Source organism: Lycium ferocissimum, chromosome 9 (assembly GCF_029784015.1).
Source record: "Lycium ferocissimum isolate CSIRO_LF1 chromosome 9, AGI_CSIRO_Lferr_CH_V1, whole genome shotgun sequence".
Classification (NCBI taxonomy): domain Eukaryota; kingdom Viridiplantae; phylum Streptophyta; class Magnoliopsida; order Solanales; family Solanaceae; genus Lycium; species Lycium ferocissimum.
Genome location: NC_081350.1, coordinates 49,024,423 through 49,045,639, shown reverse-complemented (window position 1 = coordinate 49,045,639; position 21,217 = coordinate 49,024,423). Strand labels below are relative to the sequence as shown.

General features: G+C 32.6%; 3 protein-coding genes across 3 annotated transcripts; 1 reads left to right on the top strand and 2 right to left on the bottom strand.

The window, feature by feature from the left end:
- Positions 1 to 1,291: 1,291 nt before the first annotated feature.
- LOC132029334 (uncharacterized) lies at positions 1,292 to 3,904 on the top strand. Its single transcript, XM_059418635.1, has 6 exons — positions 1,292 to 1,598; positions 1,698 to 1,830; positions 2,117 to 2,220; positions 2,382 to 2,553; positions 2,671 to 2,802; positions 3,101 to 3,904. Exons 1-6 carry the CDS (start codon positions 1,558 to 1,560, stop codon positions 3,755 to 3,757), a joined length of 1,239 nt encoding a protein of 412 aa, XP_059274618.1. The 5' UTR covers positions 1,292 to 1,557; the 3' UTR covers positions 3,758 to 3,904.
- Positions 3,905 to 7,847: 3,943 nt separating this feature from the next.
- LOC132029333 (ethylene-responsive transcription factor ERF053-like) lies at positions 7,848 to 9,944 on the bottom strand. The gene has a single exon (XM_059418634.1). The coding sequence runs from the start codon at positions 9,739 to 9,741 to the stop codon at positions 8,590 to 8,592; it is 1,152 nt and encodes a 383-aa protein (XP_059274617.1). The 5' UTR covers positions 9,742 to 9,944; the 3' UTR covers positions 7,848 to 8,589.
- Positions 9,945 to 10,467: 523 nt separating this feature from the next.
- Positions 10,468 to 14,270, bottom strand: LOC132031161 (probable polyol transporter 4). The gene is made up of 3 exons (XM_059421026.1): positions 13,975 to 14,270; positions 11,807 to 12,496; positions 10,468 to 11,372 (listed from the first exon to the last, which is right to left on the bottom strand). The coding sequence occupies exons 1-3, from the start codon at positions 14,180 to 14,182 to the stop codon at positions 10,714 to 10,716; spliced, it is 1,557 nt and encodes a 518-aa protein (XP_059277009.1). The 5' UTR covers positions 14,183 to 14,270; the 3' UTR covers positions 10,468 to 10,713.
- Positions 14,271 to 21,217: the final 6,947 nt, after the last annotated feature.

The following is a 21,217-nucleotide window of genomic DNA, read 5'->3' as shown; positions in this document are numbered from 1 at the left end:
CATATCAATTTGGTGAAAAAATGTATATTGAAATGTTGGTCAAAGTTCATGCAGTTTGAATTTCGAGAAGCGAAAAATACCACATAAATTGAAACAGAGGGAGTGCTTTTATATTGATAAATTATCTTTACATCATTAAATATATAGTTCCTTCTGAATGACGTATGTTTTAAAAAATTACGATGTCAGTACACTAAAGCGAAAATATAAAGGCACGCTATTCATTATTTATAACTTTAATTTGGCTTTTCTTTTCTAAAAGGGTTTGAAAGGTGAACTGTTCCTTTAACCCCAGCAGGACCATCCAAATAGTTGTATTTCCAGACAAGAAATCAGAGCGTGCGTTTTAAGGAAGTTCACTAACAGACCTTCCAAATTTAAACAGGACATGAACAAATGATAACGAGATAATCATGCCGATGCACTATATATTTAGAGATTATATGAAACAAAAAATGCCCCACTGCACGAGCGAAATACTACTTAGTCAAGTAGAAAGGCCAACCTGAGAGCGAGGCAAGCCGGGAAGGGGCTGAGACTTACGATTCGAAGACCAAGTCAGAGACTACTAGACGTCTCGCACCTATAGGACCCAATTGCCCTTAAACAGAAGAATAATTCAAAGATTAGTAAAGATATGAAGATAAAAAGGTAAGAGGTTTTATCAAAATCAAAAGTGCTTATAACTTATGAAATGATCATGGTCGTCAACTTATGGCCAACCAAAAAGTTTTACAAGCTAGTTTGACCAGCTTATTAGCTTAGTCAAACACCTTGGTAGAAATTTTATCAAATTATTATTCCTTTTGGTTCAAAATGTTAGTCGTTTCTTAAATTGAATTTAAACATTTGACGTTTTAAAAAAATAAAAATACTTAGTACGACCTTTTATCCAAAATTTACTCTTATTGTTTTAGTTAATGGAATATGATACTAAGGGGAAATAGAGGATAACTTAGACAAGTACTCATATATATAATAATTAAACTTAAATGTCTTTTCCTATTGGGTGGCAAATCTTTAAAGATAGATAATAGGAAAAGCATGGATCAGAATACGGTAAATAAAATGGCAGGAAGAAAGTAAAAGAAATTAACGAACGTGAGTGGAATTCATGGGCTAATGTTTATGTAACTTATTAGCATAGTGGACTAGAGCAGTTAAAAGCTGCTTCTCATATTTTTCGTTAATTTCACCTATATCATAAACTGACCACCTAACATTATATAAAAACACGAACTTTATCACTGGTGGTTCAGTTCATATATTCTTCAGCCAAGAATAGTTTCTTTCTTTTACTTTCTCTTCTAGGCTTTTAGCTGCTATAATCACTGAAAAGTAAAAATACAAGCAGTAGCCTCTCAACTTTATGCTCTTTACTCCTTTTCAATTTCCTTTTCACTTGCCATAATTCTCTAAGCATAGTTCACTCGCGTTGATCAATTTAAAAAGTTAGCGCTACCCTGTAAGGTTATCTGTTGTATCATACAGTTCTTGCATTCTAAAGAATTACTTATCAAGGCATCAACTTCTTTTTTATTTGGTACTTCTGCAGACATGTTTGATATACTTTTTGGGTGGAGAAAAGCTACTAAATGGTAAGCTCAATTTCCCTTTCTTCATCATTAATTTCCTCACAAAGAATTGAGTAAAATTAAGCTAATGTAATTACTGCATTTGTTGTTTTTCTATGGCAGTAAGAATTTGATTAAAAGAGTTAAGTGTCGGCTCAAGCTGTTGAAGAACAAGAGAAGTTGCATTGTTAAGCAGTTGAGAGATGACTTAGGGCAGCTACTCAGACATGGACATTATCAAATTGTCTTTGATAGGGTACGTACGAAGACTGTTTCCGGCAGATATTTCATCGAAAATTTCATATTTCTACGACATTCTGATTGAAATGTCCATCAAAAATTCACATTTTTTTTTGGTAGATATATGGATTCTTAACAGAAGTTACTAATGGTTTGCATAGAGTTATAGATTTTCTTTTGCATAGAGTTATAGATTTTCTTTTACTTCAAAATTATTAACATATCCCCTACTAGCTTGTTGGATTTTTTTGTCCACATAACAGAATTGATGACTGTTCTATTGTCTTTTCTTATATTTTCAGGTTGAGCAGCTATTTATGGATGAAAATATGTTGGTAGTATATGACTTATTGGAGAACTTCTGTGAATTTATCCTCATTAACCTTCCATATATCCGCAGACACAAGTAAGGAATTAGTAATAGTTTTCATGCCTAATTAATTTGCATTATAGCAGGTTATTGATCCTTTTATTATGGACGGTACTGTAGTTATCTTTTGGGTAATCTGATACTGAATTTATAAAAAGTTAAACTCATTAACTTTTGTCATCTGTTATTTGGTTTAGGGACTGTGCAAATGAAATCATTGAAGCAGTGTCGAGCCTCATATTTGCATCAGCAAGACTTGGTGATTTACCAGAGCTTCCGGTGATCAGGAAGCTCTTTGGCGAGCGATATGGGAAGAAATTCGAAACATCTGCCCTTGAATTGCTTCCTGGGAATCTTGTGAATCATCAGGTTTGTCCACATTTTACAAAGTTTTTTTTTTTTTTTTTTTTTTTTTTTCGTGCAAACTATAGAGAGTTAATTATGGTTGTAACTTAATAGACTTTGTTATTATTTTTGAATATACAGGTAAAAAAGAACCTGTGCATAAAGTCTGTTTCAAATGAAGTGAAATACAGATTGGTGGATGAAATAGCAAGGAGTTGCTTTCGACAAGGACCTTTGCTTCTTGAATACAGAAATGAATCGCAACAAGAGCAGGTAAAATATGTTATGAAGTCCATCAAAATGTGCATGAAAGGAGAAAGAACAGAGAAAGTAAAATAAATGGCATATTCACACATCTTGCTTCTATGTATAATAGCTGTCCACCCAATCGCTTAAACTTAAAATTGGCAATAGATGTATAATAGACCATGTAAAACATGTGTATAACCGCATTTAATCTATGTATACTAGCTAGGAAAAGTAAACAGTGAATCCGACCAACTAATTGTTGTAGAGATCTATTTTTTTTATCACAAACATCATCCTGTTTCTTTATCTAATGAAACTGCAGGCAAATAAAACCATTCTTGATGCTCAAACTGGTTACAAGAAGGATGGAAGAAAAGGATTGAATAATTCCAACATCGCGACAAAAGAAAATATTTTATCTACTGATTATTCATCAGCAATTGGGCACATTTGTTTAGATTCAGTGCACTATTTGAAGAATAATGAGCAGGAAAGGGTTTCAAATTCTGAGGAGATGATATGCTTGGGTGACATTGAGGAGTTTGAGTCTATTCTGGGCAAAGATTTGAATTTCCAAGATCAGAGGCTATTCATATTCAAAGAACCTCTCTTTTCCTTACTGTTAAAGATGGATAGTACTAATAGCAATATGGATATTATCCCCCTGCAAAAGACGAGAGTTATCGCTATAAAGGATGCAAGAGATCATTTGGAAAGTCAAGAATGTTGTTCTTTTACTTTCTCATCATCAGCAGCAATGACTGATTTGAGGCCAAGAAAAGAAAATCAGCACTCTTATTTGAGAACAATGACTATGCCACCTGAAAGGCCTAAAGATGACAACTTTATTCGGTCAAGTTCATTTCCAGTTCAAGAATCATCTCCGAAAAGCTATGTCCATCCGAAGCTTCCAGATTATGATGAAATTGCAGCTAAGTTCAAGGCTCTCAAGAAAGAGAGACTGCAAAAGAAATGCTAGCAGAAAGGAATTAGAGTCATTCATAACAGTAGCTTAACAAATAGAATGTGTGTTTGTATGTGTCTTTCCTTTTTAATTTTTGTTGTGGGGAGTTATACAGAATTCATTAGATTTATGCATTTCTCACTAACGTTCTCCTTGAAGAGATTCCCTGAGTGAAAGAAGTAATACTTTGATAGGTATGTAGAAAGTATCAGGACCATGTCAAACTGATTTTTGCCTCTTTACCTTTTGGAACTATTTAGCAGATCATATTAAACTCTCTTCATTTCATTTTATATGATGGTGTTGAAAAGAACTTGTAGTTTTATGGGTAAAACTTTAATCTGTGTTAGAGGAAGAAAAGGCTTTTTAAATGTGTGTGATACATGAGTATTATTTGATTAGTTCATGATTAGAGTTAGCTAGTTTATATACTAGGAAAAAAGGGAAACTTAATTAAAGTACGATACATGTACTAGACTAGGTACATGTTAGATAATCTTTTTAAATACCTAGACTCTATGTATCTATATCCATTTTATGTAGGACAGTTGAGCACTGAGGTAAAGAAGAAACATTTCTTCCGCTTGTCTTCAAGGGAGTTTGAATAATTTAAGCCTGCTCCTCCCTCCCCAAATCTTCCATCATAATATGACATACCAAAAGAATTCCTATAATCTAGTGGTATGTAGCATGCTTTGTCATTCCTATAAAATCACGTTAGTATCAGTAAAATGACAAAGTTAAAATTAAAGAGTTTCTAAATAGTTGAATGTGTCAAATAAAATGAAATAAATACACAACCAAACTGGACTTTAGGAGAGCAAAACTTATGATATATGGGCAGGCAGGTAGCATATGCTGATGGACTGGGCCTAGCTAAAGCATCCAGAAGCCCAGAATGGGCATGTATTTGGGTGTTTCCTACTAAGTACATCCGGTAACTCTTCTGCTCGGTACTATGAATTCTTCATTTGGTTTGATGCACTTACATCGAACCAGTGTAACATGGAAAGAGTAGTTCGGTGCACTCTGTTCTTGCTATGCTCAGAAATTCGAGAAGAGTTGGACCGCATTGAAACGCAATTTTCCTTACATTTCTGCTAGAGGTTATTTTCACCACTCTAATTAGGAGTGTACAAAGTAAACCGATAAACCGCACCAAACCGATGAAAGACTTCTGAACATATCAAAAAAAACCTAGTGCTTTAAATAGTGATTTGGTTTGGTGTTGGAAAAAAAAAAAAAAATTGGTTTGGTTTGATTTTTAGCAAAAAAGTCAAACCGAATTCAAATCTCAACCCGACATTACATGTATTAATATATTTAAAATATTTTATACATAAAATATATTTATATGTAATATAATTTACAAATATTTCTTAATTTTTTTCATAGTTTTTCATCTATTATCATAATATTCAAGCTTGAACTTAGGATTTTGAATGTGTAATAAGTTTTATATCTTGATGTAATAAGAATCGATATAAAAGTATTAGCAATGTAACTAATACTAACAAAAGAATTTCAAAGATGAAATGACAATAATGTTGGATATCTATTCTTTAGTTTTGCATAATTGGTTTAGAGAGTGAAAATAATTACTTAAGTTTTTTTTAAAAATCTTGTCATGTAATTAATACTTATTAGCATGACTTAGTATTTTTAGATTATGGTCATTTTCTTTATGGCTTATTAATTAGCAATATTTATTTTAACCGATTTTATTATCTTTTGTTGAATATTTTAATACAATGTCATCACTCTTCTCACATTTTGTGTTATTTTTTTAAAACACCTTAATTACATAGTTGTATCTTACATATATATATATATATATATATATATATATATATATATATATATATCAAGATTATTCCGAAAAAAACCCGAATAACCCGAGAAAACCGAATAACCCGAGAAAACCCGAGGTTGAAAAATCCGAATTTTATTGGTTTGGTTTGGTGTACAAATTTAAAAACCCGACGCAATTGATTTGGTTTGGTGTTTAAGAAATCCGAACTAACCCTGGCTACGTATATATATATATATATATATATATATATATATATATATCATTGTGTGAAGACTCCCTTCTCATTGTAACGTCGATGAAAGACTTCTGACACATATCAAAAACACCATCACAACTAGTGCTTTTAAACATGACATGATATTTCTATGGCTATAACAACATGTCGTTAAGGAAAAATGAAAAAAATTAAAGTTAAAATGTTTTCAGATAAAAGAAAAGTGTCATTCTTTTATCTCACTGAAGGATTTGCATCGTATAATAATATATAATAAATGGAGGGAATAGAAAAATGATCCCAGAACTAATGTAAAGCTTGGTTGCTCTTAAGAAAAAGTAATTACCGCATAACTTCTAATGTCGTATTTGGTTGGTGGAGTTAAATAATACACGTGTTATGAGAAATCTGTATATAATTTTTTTTACTTGATATAATATGGTATATAATTGTGTATTAGCAATGTAACTATCAACGAATTTAAAGATGAAAATGCCCTTAAACGTATGTAATACCATGTAACATTTCTTCATTCCTTCTAATACGAGATTATTCACTACAATAATTACATTATTAGTTGCCGTTTAAAATCCCTTCAATGTTAAAACCATATAAAATACTCTCTGCAACATATGATCCCTTAACTCTTTTACAAATTGTTATCAATTTATATAATCATATAGAGGACTTCAGATGTAAGAATATTCGTTAACATGTACTAATAAAGACCCTAGGATTATGCATGATTGCTCAACTTCTAATATAAAAGTTTGTTCATTGGCAAAATACCACATCCTAGGAAAATATCTTGCAGACATTTAGAAAGGACATTGCCATTAAAAAATTGACATGGGAATTAATTTTCTATTCTATAGATCAAATTACAGCAGCCGCACCATGACATCAATGTTCATCATGCTTTAAGTTTAAGGTAGGACCATTAAACATTTAAACCTAATCATTAGCTATCTAACAACATATTAAGATTTTTTCATCTTTTATTAGGAATTGACAATTTTTAAGCTTATCATTTTCCCATAAAAAAATAATGATGATCTCATGGGACGGCCAATGGCCCCACTTTTGTCAAACCAAACTTCTTGTCAATATCATACTGAGTTCTAGTTTAGATTTAAAAAAGAAGAAAGGATATTAACCACGAAAAGCACGCTAGTTATACAATTGACGATAACCTTTTGTTGTTAATCAAAGATGTTGTGATAGTTTGTAGACTTTAGTAATATGTGACGAACAAAGGATGTAGTGGGATGGATAGCACCTCTTCATCTTTAATCAGAGGTTTCGAGTTTGAATTTTGCATATGGAAAAAATCCTGTTAGGTAGCACTTTCTCCTTAACTGGACCTTACGTGGCGTGAATCCGAATTAATTGAATTCTAATGGATGTGAATACCGGACACCGAATAATAAACTAAAAAACTAACACTTCAATTGTAGAATAAATATAATTGTTCTACGCGTAATAGTAATTGTTCTTGAAGACCAGAGGCGTATCTAGCCTATTAAGTGGGCCTAACTTTCGACACGGAGCAAAAATTATGTTTTAGTAATTATTAAAATTGTAAGATATAGTAGATATGAACCCATAACTTTTAAAATATAAAGGGTTTAATACTAAATATCTTAAAATTGAACCCACAAGATTTAAATTTTGGATCCGCCTCTATTGAAGATTATGAAACGAGCACTTCAATTGTCGTGTTTCCATTTTACGCGTAGTAGTAACTGTTCTTGAAAACTACAAACACTTCAATTGTAGAATAAAATATTAAATGAAGAGAGATTTTCATGTTTTAATTTTATATTTCTAAATTGATTGCATATTAATGAAAATGAATTATATCTTAAGACCAGAACAAAATAGTAAAAAATCTCTCCCAATTTTTAAGAAATTTGTAAAAGAGAAACACGATAAATAATTTAAGATGGAAGAAGCATTTGTTTTGAACACATTAATGATACCACATAGTTAGTGACTTAAAGGTTGTTAACCGCGAAATGGTAGTAGGTGTACCACAATTCAATTGGATTTGAACATGCAAAATAAATCAAAACAGGATAACTTCTGAACTGATATTTTACAGAAAACAACACACAAATCTGAAAACAGTAAGAAGTACTCCATCAATAGTAGGATATCAAAAAACCATCTCCCAAACTAGAGAAGCTGAAAACATAATAAAACACACAACTAGATATATTAATGAAAGTACCACGTTGCAAGAAAGGCATAAAATATGCAGCCATTTTGCAGATGATGATTCTGGTGGAAGAAGGAAAATTAATTGAAAATCCAAAATTTGGCAATCAATAAAAGGCTAAGGGGAAATAAATTGAAGAGTTAAAAGGCTCTCCAAAGAGTAAACACAGGTTGTTCCATGAAAAATCTGGTAACCAGTGAGAAAATAGATGAAACAGAGATGGAATGGTGAACTAATTTCACAGGCCTGACCAAAAATATGCAACCCGTGAAAGAAATCGAGAAGATGATGGAAATATTGATCGAAAGACGGATAATTAAAACGGGGTTGAGAAGAGAGAAGCTAGGAAGAACGATGGTGGGTAAATCATCAAATGACATATGAGCCTAACGCAAGTTCCTCTAGTGAATGAATGTATGAAAACATTGTGACGGATGATTCAGTGAACGTCTTGAAGCTTAGTAACACAAGACAATTCATTGAATTGTCGCAGGCTCTTGGCTAGGAGGGTAGGATGGCCGGGGGAATGTGATCATACCACTAACGTACTAGATCCCATCAGAGCTCCAAAGTTAAAGCGTGGTTGGACGAGAGTAGTACTAGAATTGGTAACCCCCAGGGAAGTACTCGTATGGTCTAGTCTTTTCCGGTTGTTTAGCAGGACTAGAATTATAATGGACATTCCCAAAGTGCGAATCATCCCAAAAAGGACTTCCTGGACCCGAATCTTCTGGAATTGCATTAAACCAAGCCTCGAAATCAGATAGGAGTAATTGCGACGACGTATCAGAATTCTCCACATTCCCTTGAACTCCATCACCAGTTATAACCTCACTCGACCCGATTCCCGAGTCCTCTTCTAAATTCTCACCTTCAGGTTGTGGTTGATGGGAAATTTGCAATTCGGGGGTATTCCGTTTATGTTTATCAAGAAAAAGTTCAGGGAAATTCAGCTTAGCATCGTCTCCTCTCAACTTATACGCCTCGCGATCATAAGCCATGGCTGCATCTTCAGCAGTGTCAAAAGTTCCAAGCCAAAGACGAGTTCTTTTTCGAGGAAGACGAATTTCTGCTACCCATTTGCCCCAATGCCTCTGCCTCACTCCTCTGTAGAGTTTCGTCGTTGAATAAGGATGAAACAGAGCACCCCTGTTTTCCTGTCCCGATTTATTCACCGTCATCATACTCCCACTTGAACTTGAATTCAGTGTTTCATTCAAATGGCACAGCTGGTTCTGGAAAGTGCCGAATTGCCCTGTAATATTTTGTGGATGTTGAGCTGAAAATGAGATCATTTGCTGATGTTCTTGATGCATGGGGCGAAACAGAGGCGTGTTATTTGATCTCATTTGATGTAAACTTTCCTTGGATTGCTGAGTTCCATCTAAGGCTAAAGGAAACACAACACTAGATGAAGACAACGATAAAGATGGAGGAGAAAATGGAACAACAGAGTATGTAGGAGTATTATATGAAACGGAGGATGGAAAAACAGAGTATGCGGGAGTACTATACGAAACAGAGGATGGAAAAACAGAGTATGTGGGAGTACTATATGAAACAGAGGATTGAAAAGAGTGTTGTTGGCTTTCAGGACTTTTTATCATCTTGAAAGGCCTGTTAGACATGGAAGTTTCTTGAGAAACTGGCCACCATTGTTGCCTTTCAAAGTTCTTGTCTTTATCAATTTGCCAGTGTATTTCTTCTTCTATGGGATTCTTTGATTTGCTACTATGCTTGGATGCAGCCATGGTCACTTCTAACTGCAAAAGGTCTCATTAAAATTAAGTGAATGAGCCAATTGTTGGGAGAAATTGAGATGGATTACTGAACCATTTGATGAAGGAAGTAAGATTAGATGAAGGAAAAGCTAAAAAGAATAATTAAAAGAAAGAATTGACACACAACTGATAATTTGGTTGAAAAAACTGAAGTTAGAAACTCAGATTCTGAGTTTCATTAGCCACACCTGAAGAAAACAGAGCAAAGAAAAGCTTATTATATACTCAAGTAACCCATCCCAAATCCTTGGAGTGAGATATTTTTAGAGTCCATTTCACATTGCTTTCACTTAGAGCTGGCAATATGATCAGCTTGGCCCAGCCCAATCCAGCCCTTGGGCTTTGGAATTTTATTTACGCATTAAAAAGCGGTTAAACTTTGAATAATAGTCGGTTTGGTCAAGCTTCTAAAATCAATTTATTTCAAAAAATACTTTACAAAAAAGTACTTTTAGCGAAAAACAATTTTTGTTTGGCCAATTGATTAAGAAAACACATTTAAAAAGATTAGTGTTTTTTTAAAAAAAACTATTTTTTTTTTTTTTATAAAAAGCTGTTTCTGTAAACATAAATCATCTGCATACAAAGTGTTGTGAAGTTTGCAGCCAAAGAAGTAACCCTCATTTCATTTAATCAATAAAACAACAGATACTCTGAAATATGTTCAACATGTGTCTGCTACATGTGTTCAACATGTGTCTGCTACATGTGATTCTTTTGATAAATAAGAATTACATATCCTATCTCAGACATCAATTTTTATGTCTGTCTCGTTATAAGTAAGAGATGTATCCTGTGATCCTCGCTTCTCCCCAATGCCCCAAAGGGGAAAATTGTAGTGGCATTTGCAGATGGCCGTATCAAATAGCCTCTCCAAAACTTCACTCAATGAATAATGATTCAATCAGTGTATTTAACATGTCATCAACAAGGACTTTTGTTTCACTTATGCACTAGATGTTCAACATCTCCAAGTTGTACTTCACCTCCTTGAAATCCATATTCATCCTGAAATAACAACTCGATCTGCTCCAACGATTTGCCTTTTGTTTCTGGAACATATTTATAGACAAATGCAATGGATAATACAGAGATTACTGAGAAGATTAGGAAGGTTCCACCAACAGTAATTGCACGCGAAACTGAGAGAAAAGACATCGCAATCAACCCACTGCACATTCTATTACCTACTGCCCCGAGCCCTGATGCTTGAGCACGAACCCTTAAGGGAAAGATTTCGGACGTTAAAACCCAACAGACTGGACCGATCCCCACTGAGAAGAATGCTACGTTCCCACAAACGAATAGTATGGCTAACGCGATGCTAATTGATCCTTCTTTCATTAAAAGGAGAGTGATCCCCACGCCAAACAAACATGTAGTCATACCGATCATGCTCACATAGAGCAACGGCTTTCTCCCGACTTTGTCGATGAGAATGATTGCTATTAGTATAAATGCTGTTTTGCTGACTCCCACAGCAACCGTAGCAGCCAGAAGTTTCGATTCATCCTCAATACCAGCTGCTTTGAAAATTGCTGGACTGTAGTAAACAGTGGCATCAATTCCAGTGATCTGTTGGAAACATTGAATTCCAATACCTGTGATTAGGGGTGACAAAATTAGCCATGAAAACATAACCCACTCAAGTTTGGGCTAGTCATTGACCCGCCCATTTATTAGCTCAACTCATTTCAACCCATCAAAAACTTGTGATGATATGTAGCCCAAATTGATTCATGAGAAATCTTGTCAAAATAGTTTAAAAAAAAAAAAGAAATCTTGTCAAAATATTTTCAGAAAGACATTTTCTTTTTGATATGTTATATATAGCCATAATAACGAAAAAAATATAGTTTTATTAGGTACTACAAAAACATAAAAAAACAAATAAAGAAATTAAAACTTAGTAAGAATCGGGCGGGTTGGGTTATGACCAGCATTTTTAGCCCATTTCAGCCCAAGTAGTTTTTATTAACTCGGACTATTTTGACCCGCCCAAATTCAACCCAACCCGCCCATTTGACACCCCTACCTGTGATCAGCATCCTGCGTAGGGCAGGAGAGGGGCTCAACAATTCACGCCACACGGGTTTCTCTGTGTTTGATGTTCCAGCAGCGAGTTGTATCTCGGCTAGTCTCTCCTCAACTTCCGACTCATTTTCATTTGTTTTCATTAGAACCGATCTTGCTTCTTCTACTCGGTTCTGCAAGACCAGCCACCTTGGTGACTCAGGGATGATGAAGAGAGCAACTCCAATAAAGACTGAAGGAAGAATTCCAACAGCAAGCATTATCCGCCAGCTTATATGTGCTGAAAGACCGGAGAATGCATAATTAGATACATAACCGAGTAAAATTCCTAGATTTATGAAAATCTCGGGAAATGATGTGAGCGAGCCTCTAGAAATTGTTGGTGATATCTCAGCTATATAAACGGGTGCAATCATGACACCAAAGCCTATGCCAACTCCAGCTAAAATCCTTCCAACCATTAATATTTCGAAGGAAGGAGCAAAAGTCATTACAGCGGCACCTATTTGAAATATAACAGCAGCTAACCCCATCGTCCACTTTCTACCAATTGCATCTGATGTTCTTCCACCAGCTAAGCTACCTAAAAGTGAAATTATGCTCAAAACACCAACAAGAACTTCTTGTTGAACTTCTGTTATTTTCAGATCTTCTTGAATGAATAAGATTGCTCCACTCATGACACCTACATCTGCAAATCAAACACATATGGCATTGAAATCAAGCCACAGTTAAAGTAGGTAGTTCATATTCAAAATGCATTATAACACATGTCCCTAAGTACTACACGTAATTTTTGAAGGAGATTAGCATTTTCACTCTTTATTTTGTATCCCACTAGAAAAAGTAGGTTACTCTTTCCACTAATAACGAACTAGAACTTGCACAAACTGGACTACTAGCTAAACGCTTTTCTGGATTAAATGCAAAAAAATAATGGATACATTATTTATGAAATAGAAGCTCCATTCGCATGCACTTCTCCTTGCTGTATTGTTCTACAGAAGATTATGTTGTTACTGATGAACTACTCAACGTTGCTTCTCAAAGTGTATATGATCCTCATGTATCTAGGGAAGTTGATCCGCCTAGCAAGCTGCGGATTTTATTTAGTCATGATAGGACTTAATTGCCTAGTCTAAGATTTTCTAACAATTCATTTATTTATTGAAGAAAGTCTCTTTTTCTTGCTTCAAAAGGTTCATTCTTTTGCATGGTAAAGGAGGGAATCTCTTCCTTCCTATTACAGTTTTCAGTGTAAGGATATAAATTAGGTGGCGGAACTGAGTAGTGTCAAGGGGGTTCAACTGAACCCTCTTCGTGGGGAATTACATTGTGCAAATAGAGTAAAAGTGATCATGATCTTTTTTTGTTATATGTTGTGAGCTGTTGAATCCCCTTGACCAGTGGCGGAGCCACATGTATCCAAAGGGGTGTCAACCGACAACACCCCTTCACCGAAAAATTATACTGTGTAAATACGTAAAAAGAACTTTTTTATGTATATATACTGTGTGTTGAACCCCGTTAATTTTGTCGTATATTTACTTTTTTATATTTTGACAACCCGTAGTAAAAAGCCTAGTTCAAATATGTAACCAGATATTTCAAATCAATAAAATATCATCGCTAGAACTCCAAGATTGGAACTATGTTGTTACATAAAAGAAATTATCAGTTCTCTGCCAAAGGATTTTTAGGCTTCAAGCTTGAATCACACACATTGTTTCATAAGACAAGCATTCACACTTGCTAGTTTACTACTTGAATTATCACCACTACTCTAGAATAATAACAGTCTTCTTCAAAATTTACTAGTACAAACTAGTCCAGCAGAAGTCACAACTCAAAACACAAGGTCAAGTAGACTAAAACATAAATCTTGAATAAAAGTCAACGGTTAGGAATTAGAATAGGTCATAGCAAGTTTCAAATGTATATTTCTTAGAGATACTAATACTTTAAGCTTCAATTTCATTCTTCACTATTTGAAGTCATAAAATCCTTGTTTGGTTAGATATTAATCAGCCAGTTAGCACAGTTACAAACACCTTGATTTAGACTTTCTTTTTTGTATGTGCCACACAAAGAAGTTCACAAACATGTGAATAGTTCATCAATTATAGGTAAGTGGAGAAAATGTAAACGATAATCATAAAAGATTTTTACCATAGCCAAGGAGGACATTGTTGAGAGAAGCAAAAATAGCACAACCAAAAACATATTTTCTAGTACTCTTCTTCCTATGATGTTGTGAAGGATCATCATCTTCATCATATTGAGAATCCATCCTCTTATACTTGTTCTTGCTTCCCAGTGGAAAATCAGACAAAACCATCTCACCATGTCCATTTTCTTGGACACCTGCCATACCCATCTACCTAATTTGATCCAACAATCCAATCTTTAACTGAAAAAACTGAAACTTTGAAAGTACTTGAGTTCTTGTTTAGATGGTTGACCAAAAACTGAAACTGGGTTTTGGTTTTCAGTTACAACATCAAGATCTGGAAGACAATGAGAAAGAATTAAAATATAAGGAAACTAAACAAGTGGGGCAATTTTATACAGTCTTTTTGAGTCATATAAGTACATCACACGGCCTTGAACTCTGACTTTTTAAATTAAAGAATGTGAAGCTTTCAGAGGTACAGCTATACTTGACAAATTTGTAGTATTCTGAAAACTCGAAATTTTTTATCCTAGGTGAGGCATAGATATGACATTGTGTGTGAGGGAGTATTTAATTCAAATTATAATATTGGACTCATCACTTTATCCTCATCAGTCATCATTCTTCTCCATTTCTTCCTCTTTTGTTTTCTCTCCTCTTTCCTCTTTTTTCTCATTTTTTGTTTTTCATTAATTTAAAATCAACTTTATTATACGCAAATTAAAATTCTTTAAGATATTCTTCAATTTCATTATTTGATTTTTTAATTTTTTCTTTTGGTATATAGTCAATTCAAAGCTCTGCACTCGAGAAATTAAAATTTTAAGTGTCATCAAAATAGATCATAAATCTAGAGGCGTGTAAAAATCAGTTTAAAAAGGAAAGCGGAGAGAGAAAACAAAAGAAGAAGAAATGGAGAAGAATGATGAATGATGAGGATAAAGTGGAGGGTCTCATATTATAATTTAAATTAAATATTCCTTCACACACCATGTCATATCTATACCTCACTCATGATAAAAAATTTCTGAAAATTCTAACGTTATTTTTTCAGTACATTTTATGTTTGTATATCAATTTTAGTGGCTTAATCAATGGGAGTTTCTTCGAAGGTACTATCGTTGCGTGAAATGTTTTCATTGTTTGGTGTAAAATCACCATTCAGTTAATTATTCATTTGTTAGCAAAGCAATAAATTTAGCGTAATTACTGTTAAATGGATTTGTAAATGTACTTTTCCTTTTATACTAGTTAACATACCCGCGCTACGCGCGGTAAAATAAATTTTACAGTTTTATGAGGTAAAATTTTGATCAACGCCCTTGTACTGAGAAAAAAATAATAATTATGTAACACATTCTTTGCTTCCTTTCCGAATTAATGTTGTTGGTAAACAAAATTTATTATAGTAAACTATACTAATGTTTATTAATAATATTAGAAGTAAATAATTATCATAAAAATTTTAGTATTGTAATTTTCATGTTGCTCTACTAATTATTACAAGTAGTACTTCTAGTAATAGTACGTGGAGGTTTTTTGAGATTTCTAAAATAAAGTAAAAAAAAAAAAAGAGAGAGAGAGAGAGAGAGCAAAAACAACAAAAAAGGAAATAAACTTAAAAACTTTATTAAATCAATTAGACATGCTATTCTCACATTTACCCGTTGTTTGAAATAACAATTCCGTTGCAGCCTTAGAAATGTCAACAACTACCAATTTTCTGATCTCTACTTTGCATTATAAGCTAAGCAAAATTTTAACTCAAAAGATTAAGTTTAAAGTCACATGATAAATTTGATTAAAGTAACATCAAATATATTTGGCTAGAAAATGCAATTCATAGCTTCAAACCAACCAACTTAACACTAAGAGAATAATTTTTTTACAATTAGCACAAATTCAAATAATGAAGAAATAGTTCATCTGAAAATTGCAACAAAATTATGCACTTAGTGCTGAGATCAAGCATCACACTGGTCCACCCTATATAATGATTAATGTTAAAACTATATATGAAATTAAAATCTTTAAACTATATATGAAATTAAAATCTTTACTTCCCAATCCTAAAAATACAAAATCACAAAACAAAGAGGGAATCACTTATACTGCATCAATTCCAATTTCATTAGCTGATTCAGATTTACAAAAAGAATTGTTATAACAGTATCAATCTCAGAATAACGCTCAATATATTGTGAAAGACATCAATATATTTACGAAGAAATTAATATGCTAATAATTAAATACATCTTATATTAATGAAAAAATAAGTAAGCTAATAGTAAAAATAATTAAGAAGTAAGAATTTAGAGAGTATATAACTATCTTAGGAGAAATGCATCCAATATTGAGGTAGATACTACAAAATGTACCGAGCTCTTCAATGTAGATGGCATCGCACAAAATAAATTTTTGTAGCAAATGTTGAATAAATATAATTATAGTACTCAAAAGAGTTAAGTGTTCAACCAAAACGTTGGCCTACCTTTGTCCGTAAAAAAATGAGTCCATTTGAATATGCTGGGAAGATAGCACAAACAAATAAGTTCAATCAAAATGAAATATTCAAAAATACTTTAATCTCACAAGGCACAAATTGTGACCATACAAAGTAAAAAATGAAATACAGTGAATATGCAAGGTAAAAATCAAACAAATTCCTTTGGCTACTATGTCTTCCTATACAAAATACATAATGTATCAATTTAAATAAAATAATTGAAAACAAATCAAACAACCATTTAAACTACATATACTTTATCATACATAAGTATACAGATAGGGAAAGAGAGAGAAAACAAAAAAAATGTGAAAATTAAAAGGCATAATAAGCTGACACTACAAAATTGAGCACAGAAGGACATATGAATGGAAGATTTGAGGTGAACCAATATGGAAGACGACTAAAACGTATAAACATTAATATGAATTAATTGTTAAGCTTAATGGGAAATTAACTAATTGTTGACCCATGATTCCATGAATGGAAGAGATGATGAGCAAAACGGACGAAGAAGATGAAAAAGCATAATCATGAATATGTATTAATTATCAGTTTAATTAGAGATAAGGCTTTTAAGCTTTTTAATATAATCTAAACTAATAAGATGGAGGAGGAAAAATTGCCAAAAAAGGAGAAAATAGATAAATAGGAATAGAGGTCATAGAGAGGTATCACATCACTTTATCTATGCCTAGTTTTATATTATATATAGATGTATTCTAGATTCTAGATTAAAAGTTTGTTCTTTCCTTTCTTTTTCTTTCCCATTTCCCCACGTGCTCCTTTCCTATTTTAACATTTTTCTTCTGGTCTATTTGTGCCTATATAGAGAGCTGTTGGGTAAGGGTGTCAAGTGGGCCGGGCCAGCCCGAACCCGGTCGCGTGTAAACGATCAATCGCCGGCCCCAAAACTCATGACTAAGAGGTGTAAGGGGGGCGGTTAGATTGGAAGTGCCCCAGTTTAGGACAAGGTGGACAGCACCCACCGTATGATGGCCGGTAAATAAAGAATATTTCATGCGTAACTTCAAATTAAAAATAAAAAATAAAAAAAATAAGTACTACATTTATTACTAATAATAAGTATTTTTAAAAACATTATATCCCATAAATTAGGAGTCTCTTTTCCGAGCACTTTAGTTTTCTTTAAAATTATATTTTAAAGGAGACAATCTTGTTTTTCTCAACAAATATACCTTTGATACATTTCGGTATATAGTATATATTAGATTGTGATAGTACTTATCTCGAAAGTATACCTTTGATAAATCACTCGGTTCAATTTCATGCCTTTTCAAATGTGTCTACGAACACAGAAAGATTTTTTTTTTTTTTCACCCCCGCCCCCTAATAGGCTAATACCAACGCTCCACTTGTGGAGATATATAAAATCACCTTCAATCTTACATTTTAACATGTTCCTCATTTACTAAGGACAAGAAATGCATCTACAAAACTTGAGTTGATCTTTGAACTCGATAGAAGGTGGAGGTGATGTATGTACACTAGTCTGAATAACAAATTTAGATAAAGAGAGAATTATAATTATGAAAAAATTGTGTGAAAATGAAGAAGAATAGAGGGGTATTTATAGTTTGAAAATATGACCAAAGTGAAGTTATTCATAAATTTAGGGATTCAAATAAAATTAGCCAGCGACTAGCTTTTTAAATTTACAACGGCTAGCTTTTGAATTTGACGACGACTAAACTTTTTTTTTTAATTTAGCAATTTTATCATTAGATGTAAATGTTAATTTTATTATTATTAGTAAATGTAAATGTCTATATTTGTATTAGAACTTTAAAAAAAAAAAAAAAAAAAAAAAACACATTGTCCCTTACTATAACCGGCCCCGACATTAGCCGGACACAAAAGCTGAGTTTTAATCCGTTACACACCTTTTCCCTCTCCAAGCACGGCCCCTTTACCAACATACTATTATTTACTTATTACTTGTTGGGTAAATTTATAATCACTTTTAGCGTTGTTTACGCGTTTGTTAAACAGTAACTCAAAATTAATCAAAACTCATGACTTATGATTTACAACTTACAAGCACATTTTGGTTGGACCAAACTTTTTATTCCCTCCGTCCCATTTTATATGAAGGTGTTTAACTGAGCACAAAGTTTAAGAAATAAAGAAATATTTTTTAAACTTGTAATTTAAAACAAACTATAGAAATTTTTATGATTAGAAATCATTTCATTAAGAGTAAAAAATAAATTTAAAGTTGAATTGTTACTAAATATAGAAAAGTCACTGACAAAAATGAAAAAAGTGTCATGTAAATTGGGATGGAGAAAGTATTTATTTTTGTCTATATCAGGAGAGGAATCCTAATAAGGGATTCAAAAAATATAAATTTGCACGATGAAGCGAATTTAGTTCTGACACTATATCCATGGGCGGAGCCACCTTAGGCGAAGGGTAGTCAGGTGCACACCCTTCGCTGAAAAATTATGCGGTATACATAGGTTAAACATTACTTATTATGAGTATATATTTAATTTTTACACCCTCAACCGGTAACACAAAGGTAAGTGAAGAAAATTTGCACACCTTCGCTAAATTTAGTCCGCCACGATTATATCTAACATATTTTGTTATCTACGAAAGTAATCCTTTGCCAAAACATAACCCCTTACTCCATCTTCATTATGTTTCAAATGTTGGTCCTGATCCATAGAAAGATTTTTTTTTTTCATCAACAGTTCTTTTATCAAAATACATTGTCGACTTATTATCATCTTCAACACTTATATTCAAATACATGACTGTTTATTTATAAAATCACTTTCTTCTTAATCTGTATTAATTTATATCTTCTATATACATATAAATTTAAATTATATATATATAGTTTATACTTGGATTGGAAAGGAAAATAGTGGAACGCACGATGGTATATATCATTGCCGTGTTTGGACATCTCTGTCCTCACTTTTAGGAGAACTTGAGAAAAAAAAAATCCTATAATATATATATATAAATATATCAAATATACACACACATATATATATATATATATATATATATATTCATAATATATCTTTGTATAACTTAAACACATATATATATATCATACTTTATCAAGTTTTTTGCGCAAATATATATATATATATATATATATATATATATATATATATATATATATATATATATATATATATTAATATTTTAATAAAAATAATACCATGTGATATGCTTAGTATAAAAAAAAACCCAATTTTTACCCCACCTCTTATTATAAGTATCATCTTTCCATTAGAACCATATTAAAATTGTTGAAGAAAAGCTCAATGAGCCATATATCTTATTCATTCTTGGTCACAAGTATATTTTTAACTACGAAAACGGAAAGCTTCAAGTCCAAAGCACTTAAAATTAACATTGTGAAAACAAATCAACCACATCTTTATCAATTAGAAGGGAAAAATAAAAAATATCGATTGAACAGTCCAGCTAGACAAACTAAATAATTCCTATTGAAATCACCAAGAAGTAAAATTGACGGCAATCGAAAAATTTTTAAGAACAAGCAATAAATTCTCTTGATTTTTTAAAAAAAAAAATTCAAGAACTCTATACTAAGATTAATATGGAATTATGGATGAAATAATTAAGAGGATATATCTTGAAATACCAAATCACGTGGAAAAAGAAAACTGATTTTGAAAATAAGAAACGGGAACATTGATGGTTCACATTTGGCCACCTATCATGATGATGACCAAAAAATCAAGAAAAGCGAGAGAGGAAATGGTGGAAAAAAAGAAATGTTGAAGAATATATTCAAATTTAACAACATCTATAATTTATATATTGAAGATTGAAGGATTTTAGAGATGGTTTTGAATCTTTTCGTGTAGTTCCACCTAATCTCAATTTCGGTTTGGAAATTTTCCTAGGATTTGGGGGTTTTAGGTTTTTCAACACACACACACTTCCTATTGAAACCACACAAATAAAGTAAGGTGGTGGGCATAATTTGGTGTGGCAGTGGTGCCTATGTAAAGATGACATGGAAGGAAGGGTGTGTAAAATTAAATTTAAAATAGTGATAACTACATCTCACATGAAAAATATTTTCATTAGGGTATTAATGCTCGTGGGATTAGGCCGCCTTTGTATTATCAGACTTTCTAAAGCAATACAAAGGGGGTATATTTGTCTATAAATATTAAAAAAGGGTATATTTAGTAGACATTGATAAAAATTTATTTGACCCTTTTTCATCATATAAAAAAGGTATAATTGGCCCTTTTCCGTTATGGATTTCATCAACCCACATCTCAAAGAAAACTTAAAATTTGTTAAGACTAAGACTTCAAATCGGGGTCATGTGAAACATTGCCTCTAAGATTTTGTTGATCTGAGTCACACTATTAAACCAATTAACCAGCTAATAAGTGATTTCAACAATCTACACATGTATATAACAAAATAGAGTCAAAAGTTCTGTGCACGATTAGTGTGCACATAAGACTATATACTTATGCCTTACTAGTTTATACTTATAACGATTTAACATCCACTTATAAGACTATATAACACTTAGATTCAGTTTCATCATGATATGTATCTGTGACAAGTTATGAATATTTTTTCATAATTATTTTCCTGATCTATATGATGTCACACACACACGCACGCACACATTGTTTTGGCCCACGGGCTAGCCCATCCTATTCATTAGGTTGACCGACTGTCTTCGACCGGACACA

What these genes read in the sequence shown, in the direction of transcription:
- LOC132029334 (XM_059418635.1), top strand. Translation starts at nt 1,558, where the DNA reads ATGTTTGATATACTTTTTGGGTGGAGAAAAGCTACTAAATG. An exon ending in TGGAGAAAAGCTACTAAATG is followed by an intron (nt 1,599 to 1,697) that starts GTAAGCTCAATT and finishes TTTCTATGGCAG; the next exon opens with TAAGAATTTGATTAAAAGAG. An exon ending in GGAATCTTGTGAATCATCAG is followed by an intron (nt 2,554 to 2,670) that starts GTTTGTCCACAT and finishes TTGAATATACAG; the next exon opens with GTAAAAAAGAACCTGTGCAT.
- LOC132029333 (XM_059418634.1), bottom strand. Translation starts at nt 9,741, where the DNA reads ATGGCTGCATCCAAGCATAGTAGCAAATCAAAGAATCCCATAGAAGAA.
- LOC132031161 (XM_059421026.1), bottom strand. Translation starts at nt 14,182, where the DNA reads ATGGGTATGGCAGGTGTCCAAGAAAATGGACATGGTGAGATGGTTTTG. An exon ending in CAATGTCCTCCTTGGCTATG is followed by an intron (nt 12,497 to 13,974) that starts GTAAAAATCTTT and finishes TTTGATTTGCAG; the next exon opens with ATGTAGGTGTCATGAGTGGA. An exon ending in ACGCAGGATGCTGATCACAG is followed by an intron (nt 11,373 to 11,806) that starts GTAGGGGTGTCA and finishes CCCTAATCACAG; the next exon opens with GTATTGGAATTCAATGTTTC.